The sequence below is a fragment of the Acomys minous genome, assembly GCF_964271855.1.
Source record: "Acomys minous genome assembly, chromosome: 5".
Lineage (NCBI taxonomy): Eukaryota > Metazoa > Chordata > Mammalia > Rodentia > Muridae > Acomys > Acomys minous.
In genome coordinates, this window is record NC_140494.1 from 84,102,219 (window position 1) to 84,123,312 (window position 21,094).

The window sequence follows — 21,094 nt, forward strand, 5'->3', positions numbered from 1 at the left end:
AGTGAGCAGTGCCCTCTGTGGACCTGCAGCCCTTAGTGAGCAGTGCCCTCTGTGGACCTGCAGCCCTTAGTGAGCAGGGCCCTCTGTGGACCTGCAGCCCTTAGTGAGCAGTGCCCTCTGTGGACCTGCAGCATTGCTAGCCTGTCCGGACAGCTGGCACCCAGGCTGGCCTCCAGCTCTTTTGAGCCTGAGTGCTAGGGTGATAGTGCTCGACTTTACTGTAGTTTTGTTTATTTTTGAAAATTTTTACATTTTTAATTTTATTTGTATGAATGTTTTGCTTACATGTATATCTGTTCACCATGTGTCTGCCTGGTCTCTGTGGAAGTCAGAAGAGGGCCTCAGATCCCTGGAACAGGAATTACAGGCTCTGCGAGCACTGGATGGGTGCTGGGAATCAAACCCAATGCTCTTAGCCTCTGAGCCATCTCTCTAGCCCCTTATTTTATTAGTTAAACTATGTGTATGCATGTATTTGTGTGGGGGCATGTGCGTGTGTGTGCAGGTGCAAACAGAGGTCTGAAGCCACCAGATCTCCTGGAGCTCAGGTGCTCCTGAGGCCCCCTACTTGGGCCCTAGAAACCAAGCCTGGATCCTGTAAGAGCAGTGTATGCTCTTAACTGTTGATTCACCTCTCTAGCCCTATTTTTTATATTTGTGTGTGTGTGCGCGCGCGCCCCCTCAGTGCCTTGTGTGTGGAAGTCAAATACAACTTTGCATTGAGTTGATCTTCTCCTGGTACCCTGTGGGTCCCTGGGATCTGGCTCTGGTTGTCAGGATTGGTGGCAAGTGTCTTGACCTGCTGAGTCATCTCTCTGGTCCATTTACTGTGGTTTTATGCTTGCGGTTGCCAGATTGTCTGAGGACAGTTTGTTGGGATCAGTTGACCCCTACTTCAGAAGGTGGCTGCTTTTGTCATATAGGCTGCCACCATCAGTGGTCCACTGAGCGCTTACATTTTATCTAAAGTTGGTCCAGAGACTGAATTTTACCCTGTGCTCCCAATGAAAAGATGCTGGGGAAAGTACAGGAAGGGTAACACCTTTCAGCCCCTCTCAGGAACTAGCCTTGGAACTGCTTCTAGCAGTTACTTTACATTTTCCCAGTACTGGGAGCACTCCTCAGGCTTTGCATGTGCTAGGCAAGTGCTCTACATCCTGAGCTGGCCTGCCTGCCTGCTGTCTGCCTGCCTACCTATCTGTCTACCTACTTACCTACCTTCTTTCTATCTATCTATCTATCTGTCTATCTATCTATCTATCTATCTATCTATATTTGTTCAGGCCAGTCTCCTTGTATCTGGGATGATCTTGACCTACTAGGTGCTGGGGTGATAGTACGCACCACCCTGCTTGGTTTATGGAGTATTGGGGATGGAACCCAGGACCTTATGCAAACTAGGTGAGCACTATTGAGCTACAGCCTCAGTCTCTTCAGTTACATTTTTTTCACTGGTTGGGTTTGTTCGTTTGTTTGTTTTTATGTTCAAGACAAGATTTCTCTTTGTGTAGCTTTGGCTGTCCTGGACTTGCTTTGTAGACTGGGCTTGCCTGGAACTCACAGAGATCTGCCTGCCTCTGTCTCCCAAGTGCTGGGATTAAAGCATGCGCTATCACACCTGGTTGTTTTTCACTTCTTTTTTGGGGGGGAGGGGGCCAGGTTTCGAAACAGGGTTTCCCTGGCTGTCCTAGACTCACTTTGTAGACCAAGATGGCTTTGAACTCACACAGATCTGCCTGCCTCTGCCTCCTGAGTGCTGGGATTAAAGGTGTGCGCCATCACACCTGGTTGTTTTTTCACTTCTTTTGAGACAGAGTCTCATTTTGCAGGCTTTGACCTCACTGGACTCCAGGCAGGCTGTGAACTTTTGATCCTCCGTTTGCAGCCACCTAAGTAGCTGGAACAATACACCCTGAGGCCTGGCTGGCATGTGCAGGGAACTGGGGGTCCTGGTACTTGGTATTTGTGGTATTTGTGGAGACTCCTGGACTGCCAAAGTCTACTGGATGCCTGAGGTGTTCTGGGTCTGGGTAGGTCATGAGTTCCATGAAAGGAACCATTGAGCTGGGGACACTTGCTTATATCTGACCTGCTTAAAAGGTCAAATCAGTTCCTGACCTTGGGGGAAGCTCAAACTTCCCCACTTCTTTCCTGAGGATGCATAGGAGGTCTACACCTTAGATCCTTGTTGGAGCTAATCTTGGGGATTTGACAAGACCTATGTAGCTATGGCAAGAGGGGACCTTAGACTAGTGTCAAGTGGGTCACATGGAAGGAGGCGTGGCTGCCTGGGGCAGGGTGACAGTTGTGGAGATGGGACTCTCAGGAGTGTTCCGTCCTGTGTCCTCTAAGCTTGAGTGCCCCTGACCCTTTGCTTAATGGTGCATTGCCAGTCTCCTGGTTTTAGGCCGATGCCCATACTATACAAGGCCTTGATGGGACATTGGAGAGGTAGCCATTGTCTTTCCATCAGGGTGTGTTGTGTTGTCACCATGCTGCCCCATTTCCCATTCCTGGCCTAGGAGATGCCTCAGACATGCATTCACCACACTCATCTGGCTGAAGAGAATTATCTGTGCTGTTTAGAGATCAACTCAGGCATCAGATCTACCCTTGGGCCAGGCCTCTGGGAGCACATTCTAGGTCACAGCAGTAGTGCGTGCAGAGCTGTGAGTGGAGGGGAGAAGCTGGAGAGGTAGAGGTGAGCCCTAGAGATTACACGTTCCTTATACTAGAGCTGGGACCCGTGCTGCAGAGCAAGGGATTTGGACAGCTGTCCTTCCTTACCTCTGAGGCGGACTGAAGATGCAGCTTGTGAGACCCACCCAGTCCTTCCCTTCAGACACTTTGTGGCTTCTTGTTCAGGCTAGTCTGCTGAGCCATGACTGGTGCTGTTTAAAGATTACCTAAGACCACATGCACCAGGAAGCTTAGTGGCCCATGGATGAACCCTGCCCTCACCCAGAATCATCCCGCTGAGCTCTGGCCGTGCAGCTTCCCTCCCAGCCCCATCCTTCACGGTGACCTTGCTTGGTGATTACTGGGCCAAAAAAGAGATGTAGGACACGGCTAGGCCCCACCAGAGCCAGCCATGCCTCCTTGCTCCCCCTCAAGTTCCTGTGTTCTCACCTCTGGCCCTCACCATGTTCTACAGGGTCACTTGTTAGACAAAACTGGGCTTTCTTGAGTTTTGTTTGAGACCAAGTCTCATATGGAGCCCAGGCTGGCCTTGAATTTGCTTATATCTGAAACTAGCCTGGAACTCCTGTTCCTCTTGGCTTACCTCCTATGTGCTGGGATTACAGGCGTGCCTTGCCATGTCTGGCTCTGTGTCTTCCCCACTGGTATAGCAAGTACAGTGAGGCAGGGGGATGCCAAAATAGCCTGCTGACCACACTTGCCTGATGCCTCTGGGCCTGTGTCCCTCATCAGTGTGCCATCGCCATGGGCTGAGGGCTAGGAAGTGAGTGGAGCTCTGCCCCATTTCTTACTGGGTGCCTCCTCCCCTAGGCTGCTTGGCCATGACAGCCCTTTTCTAAACCTTGGTCTTCCATTTGTACAGGGCCTGGAAGATTGAGGCCTGTAACAGAAAAAAACCATACTTTAGGATGTTTCTGGGTCTAAGAAAAAAACTGTGCCTAAAGCAGGTGTGGCTAAAGTCATGGGCTAGTCTGGATGACTGCCTCCGTGTGCTCACCTCAGTATAGGGTATCTCAGACAAGGATACAGTCTCTACTTGTCTCGGATCCGAACAGTTCGGATGTTGTGTGCCCATGTTCCTGTCTAAGGCTCTGAAAAGTCCTGCATCCACAAATCCTCTGGGGTTTTTTGCCCTGTCTCTCTCTCTCTCTCTCTCTCTCTCTCTCTCTCTCTCTCTCTCTCTCTCTCTCTCTCTCTCTCAGTTAATTTATTTTATGTATATGATCATGCACACCAGAAGAGGGCATCAGATCCCAGTATAGATGGCTATGAGCCACTATGTTGTGGGTGCTAGGAATTGAACTCAGGACCTGGAAGAGCAGCCAGTGCTCTTAACAACTGAGCCATCTCTCCAGCCCCTCTTTCTCTTTTTAAAAAACATTTATTTATTATTTATTCAATATTCTGCCTGCATGTCAGAGGAGGGCACCAGATCTCATTATAGATGGTTGTGAGCCCACCATGTGGTTGTTGGGAATTGAACTTAGGACCTTGGGAGAGCAGACAGTGCTCTTAACCTCTGAGCCATCTCTCCAGCCCTTTTCTTTCTTTTTAAAAGCTATTTATTTACTTATTTAATTTTGGTTTTTCCATACAGTTTCACTGTGTAGCCTTGACTGTTCTGGAACTCACTCTGTAGACTAGGCTGGCCTTGAACTCATAGCGATCTACCTGCCTCCACCTCCCAAGGGCTGGGATTAAAGGTGTGCACCACTGCTTAACATTGTTTTATTTTGAGGCAAAATGTCCTGTAGCCTATCCTCAAACTCACTAGGTAGCTGAAGGTGACCTTGAACTCCTGATCCTAGTGCTGGGGTTACAGGAATGTGCCACCACACCGGGTTTATGTGGTGCTAGAATCAAAAGGTTCTTTACAAAATTGAGTTTTATTTTTTGTTGTTGTTGTTGTTGTTGGTTTTGGTTTTTGGTTTTTCAAGACAGGGTTTCCCTGTGCGCACACACAGAACTCACTCTTGACTGTTGAGCCAACTCTCCAGTTCCCTGTTGGTTTGTTCAAGACTGGAATTTAACTGCCTAACCTATTCCATCCGTGTAAATCCTCCAGGTTGACAGCTCCTGTTTGGTTGTTGGGTGTGTCTAGGGGTCTCCAACATGTGCTTGAGCCCCCAGGGGTTCTTGTTCAGACATGCATGCCAATGCTAAAAGTCTAAAGAAGGCAGATTCAGGGGCGTAGACATCAGGAGTCGGCCACCATGGCTTTGCTCTTTGCCAAGCTGTGGATAAGTCTCAATCCGCCTGCTTCCATCTTCCAGTGCAGAACCAGAGGGCTGGAGGGGTGGCCCAGAGGTTAAGAGCACTGGTTGCGCTTCAGAGGTCCCCAGTTGTACCCCTATTATGTCACTCAAAGCAATTTACAGCCAATTGATGAGCAGGGCAGAGAATAGGGCTGGACTTCCTGCCAGCCAGGGGAGGAGGAGTTAGGGAATTTGAGCTAAAGGAGAGGTCCAAGGAGGGCCAGGAAAGCTACAAAGTGCAAGTGTTGCTGGGATGTCTGCTGGGAGTAAGACAGGCTAGCATAGAAGGTTAAGAACAGACTTGAGCTGCTCAGACTGTGTTTGAAGCCTTGTGTTATAAGAGCCTCAATTATTTGTGTGATAGCAGAGATAAGAAAGAAGCGAAGAAAAACAAACATTGTTTTATAAAAATAACTTCAACAACCCTCTTCGGGCATGTAGGCATACATGTAGGCAGTCAGAACACTGTATACATAATAAATAAATGCATCTTGAAAGAAAAAAGGAAACAGCAGGACCAGGTGCTGGATAGTGTAGTGACTCAAGTCTATAGTCACATCCTTGTTGCCAGGTAGAAGCTATTTAGAAATGCCTTTCCCAGCTCATCTCCTAGGCACACAGAGAGGCTGCCCTTGGGAAGCCGTTGGCAAAAAGGCTGGTGGCCCACCAGGGTAGCAGCATGAGTGCTGACCCAGACCCACCTTTGCTTTTTTTCCTTACCCTGCTGTGCACCAGGCCCTGGGCTGACTCTGTGTAGCCAGCTGAGAGAGCCCCGGGGAGAGCCTGTGTGGTTCACTGTGTAGGACAGGGCCAAGGAGAGTCCACTCTGCTGCCAATGGATGTGTGGCTGTCAGAGTGCTGGAGTGTTGGCCCAGGGACCAGAGGCACTGGCTTTGTCACCAGGGAGTTAGAGGCGTGGCTGGGCTACTGATGACCAATTGGCAAGCAACTCCACCTTAAGGCATCCAGCATGCTTTGATTTAACATTTGTAACATTTGCAGTCTTTCTCTCTGCCTGGGTCTAGCTGCCTGGCCAGTGAGCTCTCTCTGCCTTCCCAGCACCTGGGTTACAAGCATGCACTAGCACACCTGTGTACTTCTGTGAGTTCTGTGAATCAAATGCAGGTTCTCAGGCTTGCATGGCGAGCACTTCACTGACTGAGACCTCACCCTTGAGAGGTTCTTTTCAAGGCTAGGTTTTGCTGTGTAGCCCAGGCTGGCCTCTAACTGCCTTTGGCTACTGACTATTCCTGCAGGCATGGGCTGCCCCAATGAGCGTAAAGCAGGCATTTATGTTAGGACCTGCCAAAGGTGTTGTGTGGCTTATATGTACGGCATCTCTCTGGATTCTCTCATGGGGTAAGACAGGGAGATGACAGAGCTCTCCACCCCAGTTCTTTTCCACGCTGCATCTTGGGGTTCTCCACTCCCTAAATGGCAGAGATGCTGGCTGCCATTCTTTGGTTGGGATGTCTGTTCTGCTGATCAAGGTTGGTGAGGCCCAGGTAGGGTCCTCCAGGGCCAATTAAGCCAACAACTGCAGCAAACACTGGGTGCTTGGGTACTGCTGCTCTACCAGCAGGTTCCGGCCCCACAGACATCATGCAGATGGTAAGGGAGGCCTAGATGGAAAGGTGACAAGCAGGGAAGCCGTGCAGGGAGTGGGAGAAGGGGAGGAGCCAGACTGGCCCTGGCCCTCGTTCTCCTACAGCCTTGATCCAGAAGAGAACTAGGTTCTGTGGGGGTTGGGCGACTGATCCATTTTTAGTGGCAGCTGCAGGGAGAATGTTTCTGCTTGTCCCCTAGAAGGCCAGAGCACAGCTGCCCTTGGGAAATGGGTCAGCTGACTGTGTGTGTTGGGGTAAGAGGGAGTTCTACAGCTTCCTTTCCACACCCTCACTGGCCCAGCACCTGCATTAGACACACACCTGGTCCTGCTGAGGTCACTGGTTTTAAGAGCCACTACCGCTAAGTGGTCTGGCCTATCCAGTGCCTGCTGCACCACTGAGCTTACATCAACTTCCAGGTCCTCCCTGGGCCTCAGAATCCATGTCTGAAATGGGCATTGAGGTGTGTGTGTGTGTGTGTGTGTGTGTGTGTGTGTGTGTGTGTGTGTACACGCATGCACATGTGTGCTGATGTGCACCTGTATGTTGCAGAGGCTAGAGCAGGGAGGATGTCAGGTCTCCTCTTCCTCCCTTTCTACTTATTCCTTTGAGGCAGGGCCTCTGGGTCTTATTTTTGTTTATTTGTTTGAGACGGTATAACCTTGGCCTACCTGAACTCAGAAATCCTTGCCTCTGCCTCCTGCATGCTGGGATTAAAGGTGTGCACCCCCATGCTGGGCATATTTTGTGTTTGCTAGGTTGGAAGCTAGCAAGCCCCAGTGAGCCTCTTACTGTCCATGCCCTTTGGGGCTAGGGCTTACAGGCACTTGTGGGGATGCCTGGTTGGTGTAGGGATCCCGTTTCCATCCTTGTTTGCACAACAAATTTCTGAGTCATCTCTAGCCCCGTGCTTTGCGCTTTTTTGTTTTTGAGACAGGATCTCATGTAGCCCAGGCTGGTCTTGGATTCCTAATCCCTCTGCCTCCACAAACCTGGATCTGGGCCTTTGCCACCACACTGCCTCATGCAGTGCTGGGGTCCCATCCCCCATATGCAGTGCTGGGGTCCCGTCCCCCACATGCAGTGCTGGGGTCCAGCTCTATTGTGGAGGTTCTTTCTCTTTCTGGTTCCAAGCTCCCCGTGCCTGCTCTTCTTTGAGGCAATTTGCCTGTGATTTTGATTACTTTTTATTCTCAGATGCTCTACACAGTGTTGATCCTGGCTCTTCCCCCCGAAGGGGCCCTTGCTGCCTCACAGTGTCAACTGGAGTTTGTTCTTGCAACCTTTGAGACAAGAGATGGCACCTCCCCAGCCTTTTACTTTGCAAACTCAAGCATGTAGATCCCATGGCAGCTCATCCCTGCAGTCCAAACACAGACACCTGTCCTTTTGATTGTGGTCAGACAGCTTCTCCTGTATCTCGTTATTCTTCCTCTGCCTATAACCAGGGTTATAGGTGCTTGCGGAAATACCCAGCTCTTCCCAGGTTGGGAGGCAGAGGCAATGGGATTTCAACAATCAGTCTACCCGGACCACACACTGAGCTCCAGATCAGCCTGGGACCAAATCCCTTTATCCAAAGTAAAACAGTCTGTCAGTAGAGGGCTTGCCACAAAGTATGAGGATCTGAGTTTGGTTCTCAGTATCCTTGTAAAAGGTCAAGTGTTAGGGTGCACACTTGTAACCCCAGTGCTGGGGTGGTAGAGATGGAAGGATCACTGTAGTTTCATGCCCAGCCAGTCTAGCCCAGTTAGACCCATTCACGTCACTGTCTCCAAAAGTAACGTGGACAGCAGTAGAGGAAGGGCATCTGAGGCTGATGTCTGACCACCACATGTGTGGGTGCACATATGCATGAAACAGAATTTTAAAAGAAGAATGAGCCGGACTTGGTGATGTACACTTTTTTTTTTTAATGGTTTTTCGAGACAGGGTTTCTCTGTATAGCCTTGGCCATCCTGGACTTACTTTGTAGACCAGGCTGGCCTCGAACTCACAGCGATCCACCTGCCTCTGCCTCCCGAGTGCTGGGATTAAAGGCGTGCACCACCACGCCCAGCTGTGATGTGCACTTTTATTTTGTTTTTTGTTTTTGTTTTTTTCAAGACAGGGTTTCTCTGTGTAGCCCTGGCTGTCTGGACTCGCTTTGTAGACCAGGCTGGCCTCGAACTCACAGCTGTTTGCCTGTTTCTGGCTCCCGAGTGCTGGGACTACAGACGTGCACCACTGTACCCAGCCACACTTTTAATCCTAGCAAAGATAGACGAATATCTGAGCTCAAGGCCAGAACTGCATAGTGAGACTGTCTCAAAATAGAAACCAAACCAATAATGAGTGCTGTGTTCCTCAGGTTGCTGTAGGAATGGAAGTGAATTTATTTGTTCCTGGTGCTGCATGTTCTTATGTTCTTATGTATCCTGCCTTCCCTTTCTCACCTTGACCATCTGCTTTCCCGTGTTAGAATATGCGGAGTTTTTGCACTGCAAGTCTAAAAAGTTTACAGACTTTGATGAAGTCCGGCAGGAGATTGAAGCGGAGACCGACCGGGTCACAGGGACCAACAAAGGCATCTCCCCAGTGCCCATCAACCTGCGGGTCTATTCACCACATGGTAGGGAGCTTGGCGGGGTACACTCTTCCTATTCTGAGGATCTTCCCACTTCCCAAGCATCTGGGAAAAGCATTATGGACGAGGAAGACTTGGATGTGGTGGGCAGGAATAGGCATGGGCACTGCACGTACTTGTAATCCAAGCTCTGGGGAGATGAAGGTCAAGGGACATAGTAAGACCCCCATCTCAAACAGCAAAAAAAAGTTAGAGCTGAGGCTGGGGCTCAGTGGTCAGGCACTTATATAGCATATATGAAGTCAATCCCCAGGACCACATTTAAAATAAAAAGAGTCAGGCATGATGGTGTGCACACCTAATCCTAGCGTAGCCTAAGACATAAAGACAGTGTTTGATGCCAACCTCAGCTAAACTTACAAAAGCTGGTGCTGGGGAGCCACTGAATGTCGCTGTGTTGGTAGTTGTAAGCTCAGTGGGGAGACCCATTCTCAAAAGATTAGGTATAGGAGCCAGCAGTATAGTTCGGCTAGCAAAAGCACAGGCTGGCAAGCCTGATGACCAGGTTCAGTTCCCAGGACCCACCTGTTTGAGAACTGACTACTAAGGATTCTCTGACCTCTACATATGCACCTTGGAATACCCATACACCCACACACACATATTAAATTTTACAAAGAATAAATATGGTAGAGAACAATGTGGAAGACACCTGCATGACCTCTGACCTCCACGTGCATGTGACCATGAGGGCCCCAACGAACAAACGCAGAAAGTATACACAGAAGTCTGTTCTAGTAGGACTGTTAGGAGTGGTCCTGAGATGTGACTCGCCTTGGGAGCTTGCTGATGTCTGTTGGGTGTCTACAGCCTGGGCTGTGTGTATTCTCTAAACCCTTTCCTAAGCTCTGACCACCTTTGCCTCTTGTTTTTCCCCTCAGTGTTGAACTTGACCCTCATCGACCTCCCGGGCATCACTAAGGTGCCAGTGGGGGACCAGCCACCAGACATTGAGTATCAGATCAAGGACATGATCCTGCAGTTTATCAGCCGAGAGAGCAGCCTCATTCTTGCCGTCACACCTGCCAACATGGACTTGGCCAACTCGGATGCCCTCAAGCTGGCCAAGGAAGTGGACCCCCAAGGTGACCCCCAGCTCTAGGGAACCTTCTCTTTTTAGTAGCACTTAGTCTCCTCCCTGTTGTGCTTTCTGTCACAGGGCTTTGTTAGAAAGAGGCCTCCTGAGATTCAGCATCCCTTTTGTGGTGGGCAGCCCCTGTGACACTTAAAAATAGCTAGACATTCGCTCTTCCTTGAGTACTGGTGGGGTCTCCTCTGCCAGCTGTAGAGTCAGTTTTCCATCACTACAGCCAACACCCTGACATAGTCATCCTCTTTTAAAGAGCGCAGAGGTTTATTTAAGGTTCTGTTGTGGTTGCTGGTTTGTTGCTGTTGGACCTGTGAGAAGACAGCACTTCACTGTGCATGTGGGGAGCAGACGGGACAAGGGACCTACGCGTGTGGGGCTCCATGTGACTGCAGTGTAGGTTTCAAGCAGACTTCACTTCATAAAGGCACCACCACCACCTCCCAGTTGCTCTACCCTACAGACACCTTAGCACATGAGCTTTTGAGGGACATTTAAAATTCAAATATTAGTCTGCAGATATTACTCCAGTGAGGGGCTAAGGGTATAGGTCAGAGATGCCCAGCATGAATGACAATCTGGGTTTGATCTGAGGGCTCTTCTGTTAAGAGCACTTTCTGCTGGGTGTGGTGGTACTGGCCTTTGATTCTAGGACATGATAGGCAGAGGTAGATGTGAGTTCAAGTCCAGCCAAGGCTACTTAGTGAAACCTTGTCTAAAAAAATAAATAAAAGAGCACTTACTGCTCTTGCAGAGGACATGGACGCGGTTCCCAGCACCCACATGATGGCTCACAGCAATCTGTGGCTTTAGTTCCAGGAGATCTGACACCCTCTTCAGACGTCTGCAGATACCAAGTATGCATGTGGGACACAACCATACACATAAAAATTACTAAGTTGTGGGCTGGAGAGATGGCTTAGCGGTTAAGAGCACTGACTGCTCTTCTAGAGATCCTGAGTTCAATTCCCAGCAACCACATGGTGGTTCACAACCTTCTATAATGTGATCTGATGCCCTCCTCTGGCCTGCAGATGTGCCTGCAGGCAGAGCACTGGATATGTAATAAATAAATATTTTTTTAAAAATTTTTTACTAAGTTGATCTAATAAAATAAAAAGCCATAGCAAATATAAATCACTAAGACCCTGTCTTTAGCAGTAGGCCTCCCAGGACGCAGTTATAATTCCAGACACATCTGTCCACAGTGTTCAGCCCTATGGTGAGACGTGAACATCTGGGCCTGGTATATGGCTCAGCTGGCAGTGTGCTTGCCAACCATGGACCAGCACTGCATGACCCTGGTGTGGAGCTGCACCATAACCCTAGAACTCCACGGTGAAGTTCATGCTCGTTATCTGCTGCATAGGAGTTGAGAGGCCAGCCTGGGCTACATGAGAGCCTCTCTTAAATAAAAAAGGAAACCAAACCTGGGAAGGTAGAGAAGGACACGCACAGCCTTAGAGGTTGAGGGGTGGGGCTCTGGGAGGGAAGAGTACAGGGCTGTGCAGCCCTCCTCCTCCTCCTCCAGCCGGTCATGTCATCTACTGTCCACACGCAGAATGGACGTGACCATGACAGAGCAGTGCAGTGTGCACATCACTACAGAGAGGCACCATTATGTGCACACTGGCCTCCTTTAGTTTTTGTTTTTGTTTTATAATTTTTCTTTTTATAGCCTTTGAAAGTACTCACGGTTTTTACAGAAAAGTCATCATAGAAAAGTCAAGAGCCCACAAAGCTCCCCTCTCCCATGTAGACAGCCCTGGCCACACTGCTTACAGAGTCTTTCTTATGCGTAAACGAATTTCTTTCCTTATTTTTTTTTTTCCCTTGGCTTTTCGAGACGGTTTCTCTGTGTAGCCTGGGCTATCCTGGACTTGTTTTGTTTTTTTGTTTGTTTGTTTGTTTGTTTTTGTTTTTTCGAGACAGGGTTTCTCTGTGTAGCCTTGGCTATCCTGGACTCACTTTGTAGACCAGGCTGGCCTTGAACTCACAGTGATCTGCCTGCCTCTGCCTCCCGAGTGCTGAGATTAAAGGCGTGCGCCACCACGCCCAGCTGCTGGACTTGTTTTTTAAACCAGACTGGCCTCAAACTCACAGCATCTGCCTGCCTCTGCCTTCCAGAGTGCTGGGATTAAAGGCATGTGCCACCACACCAGGCAGACCAAGGTAGTCTTAATATCAGATTCTGTCTGCCTCTGCCTCCCAAGTGTTGGGATAATAGGTCAAGCCGGTGTGCCAGCCCTACTTTACACTGTAGTGATAGTGTGTTTTTCTGTGGGGAGGCCCCATTGCCCAGGTAGCTGCTCCTTATCCTCACTGTATCTTTTCTCGTCAACAGACATTTTCATTGGAGCCCATGCCTCAGGCCCTTCCCCGCTCATTTCTCTTCCTAGTGTGGCTTGTCCTTTGTCTCATGGCCTGTCAGAGGGCTCCAGGGCCCTCCCTCATCACCCCTCTGACCTCTGACCTCTGGGCTCTTTCAGGCCTCCGGACCATTGGTGTCATCACCAAGCTGGACCTGATGGATGAAGGCACAGATGCGAGGGATGTCTTGGAAAACAAGCTCTTACCCTTGAGAAGAGGTATGCAGGGCTGGGGTGGGCTGTGAGAGCATGGGTATTTGTTTTGAGAGTATCATCTGGACACAATGGTTCTGAATTACAGCTGTTTTCTGGCAGCCAGTCTTGGTGCATGCTATAATCCCAGCATTCTCAAGTGGAAACAGAGCATCAGAAATTCCAGGTCATCTTCAGCTACATAGCAAGTTCTCTGTCAGGGCTGCATGAGACCTTGTTTCTTTTCTTTTCTTTCTTTTCTTTTCTTCCTTCTTTTTTCTTTCTTTCTTTCTTTCCTTCCTTCTTTTTTCTTTCTTTCTTTCCTTCCTTCTTTCTTCCTTCCTTTCTTTCTGTCTGTCTTTCTTTCTTTCTGAGACAGGGTTTCTCTGTCCTTTGAAAGGGCATCCAGTGCTCTTAACCACTGAGCCACCTCTCCAGCCCCCCAACCTCCATTTTTGAAAACGTTTTTGCTGCAAAAAGTGGGGGCTGAGAAGTGCCTCCCTGGCCCATGAAGGATGAGGGGTGAAATGCTAGGACTACAGAGGGAGCGACGCCTCTGCCTCTGTCCCCTCCACCAGCTGTGAGTGCTGCCAGACACTTTGGGTCCCCCTCTTAGACCAAGGGGGAGCTCAGCACCCACAGGCACTACCATCCCTTTGGACTTGAGCACCTCATCCGTCTCTTTCACCTTGATGGCCCGGTCACCTGGCCTCCTGTCTCCCCAAGAGTGTCATCTGTCTCAGCCTCTTCACTCATGAGTGCTGTCCTTTCATCTTGTGACCTCACTTTTCTCCCGTATGACTTCAGAGTCCCTCCCACTGGAGCCCACTAGTGCAAGGCACATGTATGTGCCTTGTATGCATAAGGCCCTGGTTGGTCTGCAGCACCACAGAAAACCTTACGACAAGCAGAAGGGTTCTCCCACTAGGCCTTTCCCCCCTCCTCTGCAGACTCAGACCCCTGGAGGGACCCTTGTGACCTCTGTCTTCACCTGCTGTGTTCCTTGCCCTGAGCACCACATCTTTTATTTATGTGGTGTTTTGTTTGTTTGTCGTTTGAGACAGGCCGGACCTAAACCTCTTGCATCTGCCTCAGCTGGGATTCTGCATTGCCTATACATGCTTTTTTTTTTCCTTTTTTCTCTTTTCTTTTCTTTCTTTTTTTTTTTTTTTTAGTTTTTGAAACTATTTGTATACATGTCTTGTTTTTAAAGACTGTATATGCCCAGTGGTGATCACCACATAACCTAAGGCCGCCTTCAACTTGAGATCCTCCTCTTTCAGACTTCTCAGACATGGGCAACCAAGCCCGACTGTAGTTGGTTTTACTTTATTATTTGCATGTGAGTGTGGGTTTATGCATGATGTTTGGGGCGGGTGCAGCAGCTCAGATATGGAGGTCAGAGACAACTTTTTAGAGTCAGTGCTCTGTTCATGTCAATTCTGGGAGGTCAAACGCAGGTCACCAGGCTTGCCTAGCTATTTTACTGCCAAGCCATTTTGCTGGCTGTAGTGAGGTTTTTTGTTGTTGTTGTTGTTGGTGGTGGTGGTGGTGGTATGGGGTTTTGGTTTGGTTTTTGGTTTTTTTGGTTGGTTTTGTTTTGTTTGTTTGTTTTGGCTTTTTGAGATAGCCATTCTTTGTGTAGCCTTGGCTCACTCTGTAGACCACGATGGCCTTGAACTCACAGAGATCTGCCTGCCTCTGCCTCATGAGTCCTGGGATTAAAGATATGTATCACCATACCTAACTTCAGCTTGCTTTCTTTTCTTTTTTTTTTCTTTCTTTCTTTTTTTCTTTCTTCTTTCCTTCCTTTCCCCCAAGACAGGGTTTCTCTGTGCGGCCCTGGCTGTCCTGGACTCTTTATAGACCAGGCTGGCCTTTAACTCACAGCGATCCGCCTGCCTCTGCCTCCCTAGTGCTGGGATTAAAGGCGTGCACCACTATGCCTGGCTAGTCCTATACATCCAGGGTCCAGTCCAGTAGTGACCCTCTTTGCAGTGAGCTGGATGTTCCTACATCACTCAATAATGAAGAAAATGCCTACTGGCCAATCTGACGGAGGCAGCTCCTCACTTAGGCTCCTCTTCCACACAACTCCAGTCTGTGTTAGCAACAAACACCGCCCGGCACAAGCAGGAAGCCCTAACTGCACAGCTGTCTTCCCTGCCAGTCCCAGAAGCCAGGGCTGTGTACATACTGCACAGCAGGGCTGTCTCTGCAGAGCTGCAACTTCAGCCCTTAAAGTTTGCCTTCTCCCATATTTTAAGTTGCTTTCCCCAGCTACCTTCAATTATATAGACATCCTTAGTGGAGTGTCAGTACCATTCTGTGAGTGATTTATGGGGCCAATCTTCTTCTAACCTCCACCTGGCCCACCTGAGCCAGGCCAACACTGGAAGCCCCAGCACTGCGTCCTTCCTGGCGTCATGCGTACCTTGGCTTTCTCTCTTTAGGCTACATTGGTGTGGTTAACCGCAGCCAGAAAGACATCGAGGGCAAAAAGGACATCCGGGCCGCCCTGGCAGCTGAGAGGAAGTTCTTTCTCTCGCACCCGGCCTACAGGCACATGGCTGACCGCATGGGTACCCCACACTTGCAGAAGACCTTGAATCAGGTACAGCCTACTATTGTACAACAGTGCAGACCTAGACGTGTGCCATTCTCAGGCTCCAGCAAGTAGCAAAGCCGTCAGTCCATCTTGTTACTCCCATCCTAAGGACTGGATGAGTCGTAAACTGGTACTGTGCCTATTTTAATCTGTTAGTGTCACTGGTGGTTTAAATGCCCCTGCAGTAATTAACTTACTCACGTGTCCAGAAGTCTAAAGACAGTCCTGAGGTTGGAACCGGGTCCTTTAAGACTGGTGGCTGCAGCTAAGTGGGAAGGCACTGCAGTCTGGACAGCTGGGATCTAAATGCCCAGCCTCGGGGCAAGGAGTCTTAGCCCAGCTTTTCCACACCACCCTCCTCTTGCCCATCAAGGTAGTGTGCTTGCCCCTTGTATTTCCTAGGGTAGGAGTCAGTGGGGCCATGAGTATCCCGCACAGGGCACATACCTGTGTCAGAGGAAACAGTATCCAGTGTCTGCCACGTGCCTCATGCCTCATTTCTCACAGTGATGAAACAGTAAGAAAACTAGAAAGTGCAGGCAGGAGCAGAGCACCAGCTTAGAATCCCCCAGTGAGGGTGTGAGTGTGGCTCGATGGTAGAGCACTAGAATCCCCCAGTGAGGGTGTGAGGGTGTGGCTCAATGGTAGAACACCTGTCTAGAATCGTCCAGGGAGGGGCTGGGAGTGTTGCTCAGCAGTAGAGTGCCAGCCTCACATGTGGGAAGCCTGGGCTCCATCTCCAGCACCACATAAATCCAGTGTGGTTGTACATCTGTAATCCTAGCACTCAGGAGATCAGAAACTCAAGGTCATCCTCAGCTACATAGTCTGGGATAAGTAAGAGTTTCCTTGAATCAAAAAACAACAGCAAAATCCCTCCATTATTTCATGGGCTGGCACTGTGTGCAGGGGCCACTGTCCTTAGGGAAGGTCCTGTGGGAGGCCAGCTGTTAAATGAGCCATCAGATAAATTCCTAGTCAAATGTTAGCTGCAGCTGGGGATCACTGCAAGATGAACTCAGAGCAGTAGCCCTACAGCAAGTGGGGCAGGGACTGGCCAGTGTGTCTTGCAGGAAGAGACCTAAAGCCAGAAGCCATTGGGCCTTGGCAGAGCATGAGAGACAGGAAGGAAAACCCTCCACAGGGCTTGGGGCTGCTTGAGAACCAGAAGGTGTATATCCTGGCTGGCCCCCTTGTGTGAAGGTGTACTCTGTGGGGCAGTGGTTATTCCTGCCCCTCCATTTATGGGCTCAGGGTTATTGTCCACAGGTGACTCAGCAGGTTCAGCACCTGCTATTCAAGCCTGAGACCTGATTTCAGTTACCCAAACTCATATAAAGGTAGAAGGAGACAATGGGCACCATGAAACTGTAATTCTAAAAGGTCCACAGAGCTGTAAGCATCCAGCCTGCCTTGTGAGACCTGTAGGACCAAGGTTTGCACAACAGGGTTAGGGCCCCTGGCTCCTGAGGGCTTTGAACTCACCACAGGCAGGAGTCTCTTCCATTCCTCTCCTCTAGCATTGGTGCCTTCAGGAACTTTCTCTTCTCTGTTGATGTGAATCCACCTGCTCTTACTGCTCTTACTCTGTCCCCTCCTCTCTCTCCTGTCTCCTTCCAGATGTGCCCCACCCACCCACCCCGTACTTCTCAGGTGCACTGTTGGGTCCTAGAGCAGGCAGGGCCATCCCAGGCCTACGTACTGGTCCCTCCATCCACAGCCCCACATGTCACCTGACATCTGCCTGCAGGCTCACTGTTCTGGTTCTCGCTTCTGTCCCTGTCCTAATGCTTTTGTCTGTAGGTTTGTGGCTCTCTTTGGATTGCACCCAAGGTAGTCTGGGGTGAGGGTGAGTTGTATTCTTTCCTGACCTCCAGGCATGGGCTGCCCTGTATGACCCTTTCCTTTCCCCTACAGCAACTGACCAACCACATCCGGGAGTCACTGCCCACCCTGCGCAGCAAGCTGCAGAGCCAACTGCTATCCTTGGAGAAGGAAGTGGAAGAGTACAAGAATTTCCGGCCTGATGACCCCACACGCAAGACCAAAGCCCTGCTGCAGTGTGTACCCACTTCTAGCCACACTCCATTGCCTGGCCAATTCATTCTGCTCTCTGTTCAGGCCCTGCCCTATGCAGCCCCTGAGGTTGCTAGTTGAACATGAGGCCATGCACTTGCATTACAAGCACAATGTTGGAATGCGTTACCATTTTGTGTTGGCTGTGCCCTGTTGCATACATCTGGGTAGGGCGTGCTATTTGAGGCCATTATCTCTGCCTCGGGAGGTGGAGGCAGCAAGATAAATGGAAAGTTCCTGAGCTGAGAAGGTAGGCTAGCAAGTGAAAGAGCGACCTCCAAGTGTGATGGCTAGAGTGTCAGCCCTAGAATGGATGTGGTGGAAGGGCAGAGTCCACTTCTGGAATTTGTCCTCTGACCTCCACATATGCGCTGCGGCACACAGGGGCCCAGACACTAACTTGCTGCTGTTGCAGAGACCCTGAGTTCAGTTCCCAGCTCCTACTCGGCAGCTTACCAGCCACCTTGAACTGTAGCACCTCTTCTATACCCAGGACACCCAGACACATATACACATAAATGAAAATAAATATTTAAAAATAAAAATTATCTGAAGCCAGGGCCTGGGAAGGTAGCTCAATTGGTAAAGTGACCTCTCCAGCATCCAGTAAGCATGTCACACGCACCTGTAGCGCCCCCTGTGGTTGGGGAGGCGGCAGCTCGGTCAGTAGGGTAGAGAGGCATTTAGGAAGACAGTGACGGCACAAGAGACTCTCTCTGTCTGATGAATAGGAGAGAAATACATTGTGATCATCTGGGTGTGGTGGCATGGCACACACTTCAGCAGAGGGTTGCTTGAGCTCCAGGCCAGCCTCAGTTTACAAAGCAAGCTGTCATGTCAGGAACCTGAAGTGAATCATTTGCAGTTGCACATCTTACAGCTCAGAGCGTGGCGGTCCAAGGGTGGCATTTGTTCTTCTTTTTTGTGGTTACGTAAACTGTTGTGGTTTTCAGGCTCTCCAGTGCTTAGCCTGTTATCCTGTTCTGCTTATATGCAAACTACGGCTCACAGTCCAGTACCCTTAATCGAGATTTCCCAGCTGGTCCACGGCGGAGCTCCTATGCAGCCATGTAGAGAGGTAGCAGAAACTACAGGTGCTCCCCTGCCTGTCTGGAGCAGCTGTCTTGACACTCACCTGTGCAATGAATCAGGTTGAGCCCTGGGGAGGGGCTGCATAGCTGGGACCTCAAAATTCCATCTAGATAGGGAGGAATAATGGATCTATAGAGTCCTCGAGAATGGTGTCAAGCTGCTTGAAGGAGCTGTGCTGTTTTGCTCATTTTAAAAAACATGCATACATTGGCTGTTAAACAGGGATATTTAAAAGGAAAGAAAAATGGCCAAACAGGGTGGCATACAAAGTTGTACTAGGAGCACATTGGAGGCCTAGGCAAAAGGGTCCTTACTTCAAGGCCAGCTGGGGTTACACAGCAAGACCCTGTCTTCAGAAACAACAAACCATGAGGGACAAGAAAATTAGCCACAGGGCTAGCAAGATGGCTGCCAAGACTGATGCCCTAAGTTCTACCCCAAGAAAGACCCACATGAGAGAAGGAAAGAATTGACTCCCATGAGTGCCTTCTGACCCTACTCATACATTGTGGCATGCCGTCCCCCAGTAAATGTAACCTAAACCTTTTTTAAAACGTAGGCTACCACAATTCATATAATTGCAGGGTTCTACAGAAACCTCTTGACCATTTGTCCTTTCTGTCCTCAAAGGATGGTTCAGCAGTTCGGAGTGGACTTTGAGAAGCGAATAGAAGGCTCTGGAGATCAAGTAGACACACTGGAGCTGTCTGGGGGAGCCCGCATCAACCGTATCTTCCATGAGCGCTTTCCCTTTGAGCTGGTAAAGGTAGGTGCTCAGACACCTCAGGCTTGCTCTCTGCCTTGGCCTTAAACTTCCATCCAAACCACGATGTCATGAGCTCCTGCATCATGCTGGATGCGGCTGCCAGCCGACTTGGCCTGAAGGACATGTCCCCATGGTCTCTGTCTTCCCAGATCTTACAGCTTAGAAGCTCTGGGCAGAACAGTAGGAAAATCCATGTTTCTTCCACTGATGGGGGAATTACGGTACCTGAGGGCCAGCAGGACAGCCCAGTAGGTGAAGGCACCTTCTGCTCAGCCTAACTACCTGAGCTTGACCTCCAGGCACATTCCGTGAAACGCAGGCCCTGCTACACACCTGCACATATAACATACAAATGTAACTTTTAAAATGATGCATGATGCTGGCCTTGTACCAGTAATTCCAGACTTCTGTAAGCTGAGGCACGAAGAGACTGAGCTTGAAACTACATGGCCTATATAAGACTCTATATCAAAATCTGAAACAGTCAAACAAACAAGTAACTCTAGCTATGTATTTGTGTCCTTGTCCTTAGAGGCAGTGGCTGTCTCACATTCATAGGTGTGCGTGCCAGTGTGGAGATAAGAAAACAACCTCCAGGGTCATTTTTCAGTTCCCACTCACTTTTTTGTTTGTTTGTTTGTTTGTTTTTCAAGACAGAGTTTCTCTGTGTAGTCCTAGTTCTCCTGGAAATCGTTCTGTAGACCAGGGTGACCTCAGACCTAGAAGTCGGCTTGCCTCTGCCTCCATGCACACCTACACAAGCATACACCTGCTACTACTCGCTTTTTTTTAAGGCAAGGTCTCATTGTAACCTAAGTTGGCCTCAAATTCTCTATGTAGTCCAGCATGATCGTGACCTGGCTCTTCTGTGCTAGGAGTACAGGTGTGCATCAGCATATCCAGTTTATTCTGAGTTGTGGTGGAGCCCAGGGCTTCATGCATGGCTGGTAAGCACTCAGCCAGCAGGGCAGCAGCCCTGCTCTGGCTTTATTTTCTGAGACGGGATCTCCACTTGCCTGAAATGTAACCATTAGGCCAGGCCTGCTGACTAGAAAGAGTTTATGTTTATTAGTATTTTGCCTAAGCGTATGTGCCTAATTGCCCCCAGTGGCCACAAGAGGGCACCAAATCCCATGGAACTGAAGTTGGGGACAGTTGTGAGCCACTGTGTGGGGGCTGGGGACCTGAACCTGGGTCCTTTGCAGCAGCAGGCAGTTCTCTTAACTGCTGAGCCATCTCTACAGCCCTAGACGGCTGCAGTATACCTAGATGCACTCAGGTCCTCAGGCTCAGTGGCAGGCACTCTTACTTACTGAGCCATCTTTATGACCCTCAGTTGTTTTCATTTTGAGCTGCTTTGTGAAGTGTAGTCATGAATAGAAGCAGCCATCTCAGAATCTGCCTATGCTCTGAGGAGACCCTGAGACTTCACTCCATGTGTTTGGCTTGTTTCTTCTCAGATGGAGTTTGATGAGAAAGATCTACGGCGAGAGATCAGCTACGCTATTAAGAACATCCATGGAGTCAGGCAAGTTCCAGGGGAAGTCCCATGTTCCCTTCCTCTTCCTGGTAGTGAGGCCTTTAGAAGGTCCATGGGTAGTCCTCAGTACTGTATAAACATCTTAGTCTTCCAGGACGTACAGTGTGTGTTTTGGCTCTGTGGCTGTCCTGGGTCTTTTGGCTACTTGTGTCCCCTGGGATAATAAATACACAGCT

The 21,094-nt window shown here is 49.6% G+C and overlaps 1 protein-coding gene across 9 annotated transcripts in view; it reads left to right on the forward strand.

Moving 5' to 3' along the window:
• DNM2 (dynamin 2) overlaps positions 1-21,094 on the forward strand; it is an 88,993-nt gene that overhangs the window by 39,350 nt on the left and 28,549 nt on the right. For all 9 annotated transcript variants that reach the window (XM_084784158.1, XM_084784159.1, XM_084784160.1 and 6 more), the window contains exons 3-9: positions 9,024-9,173; positions 10,070-10,273; positions 12,765-12,863; positions 15,290-15,450; positions 17,362-17,504; positions 19,243-19,378; positions 20,839-20,906. In XM_084784158.1, coding sequence (XP_084640284.1) covers positions 9,024-9,173; positions 10,070-10,273; positions 12,765-12,863; positions 15,290-15,450; positions 17,362-17,504; positions 19,243-19,378; positions 20,839-20,906 — 961 coding nt within the window. The remainder of the gene's footprint in view (positions 1-9,023; positions 9,174-10,069; positions 10,274-12,764; positions 12,864-15,289; positions 15,451-17,361; positions 17,505-19,242; positions 19,379-20,838; positions 20,907-21,094) is intronic.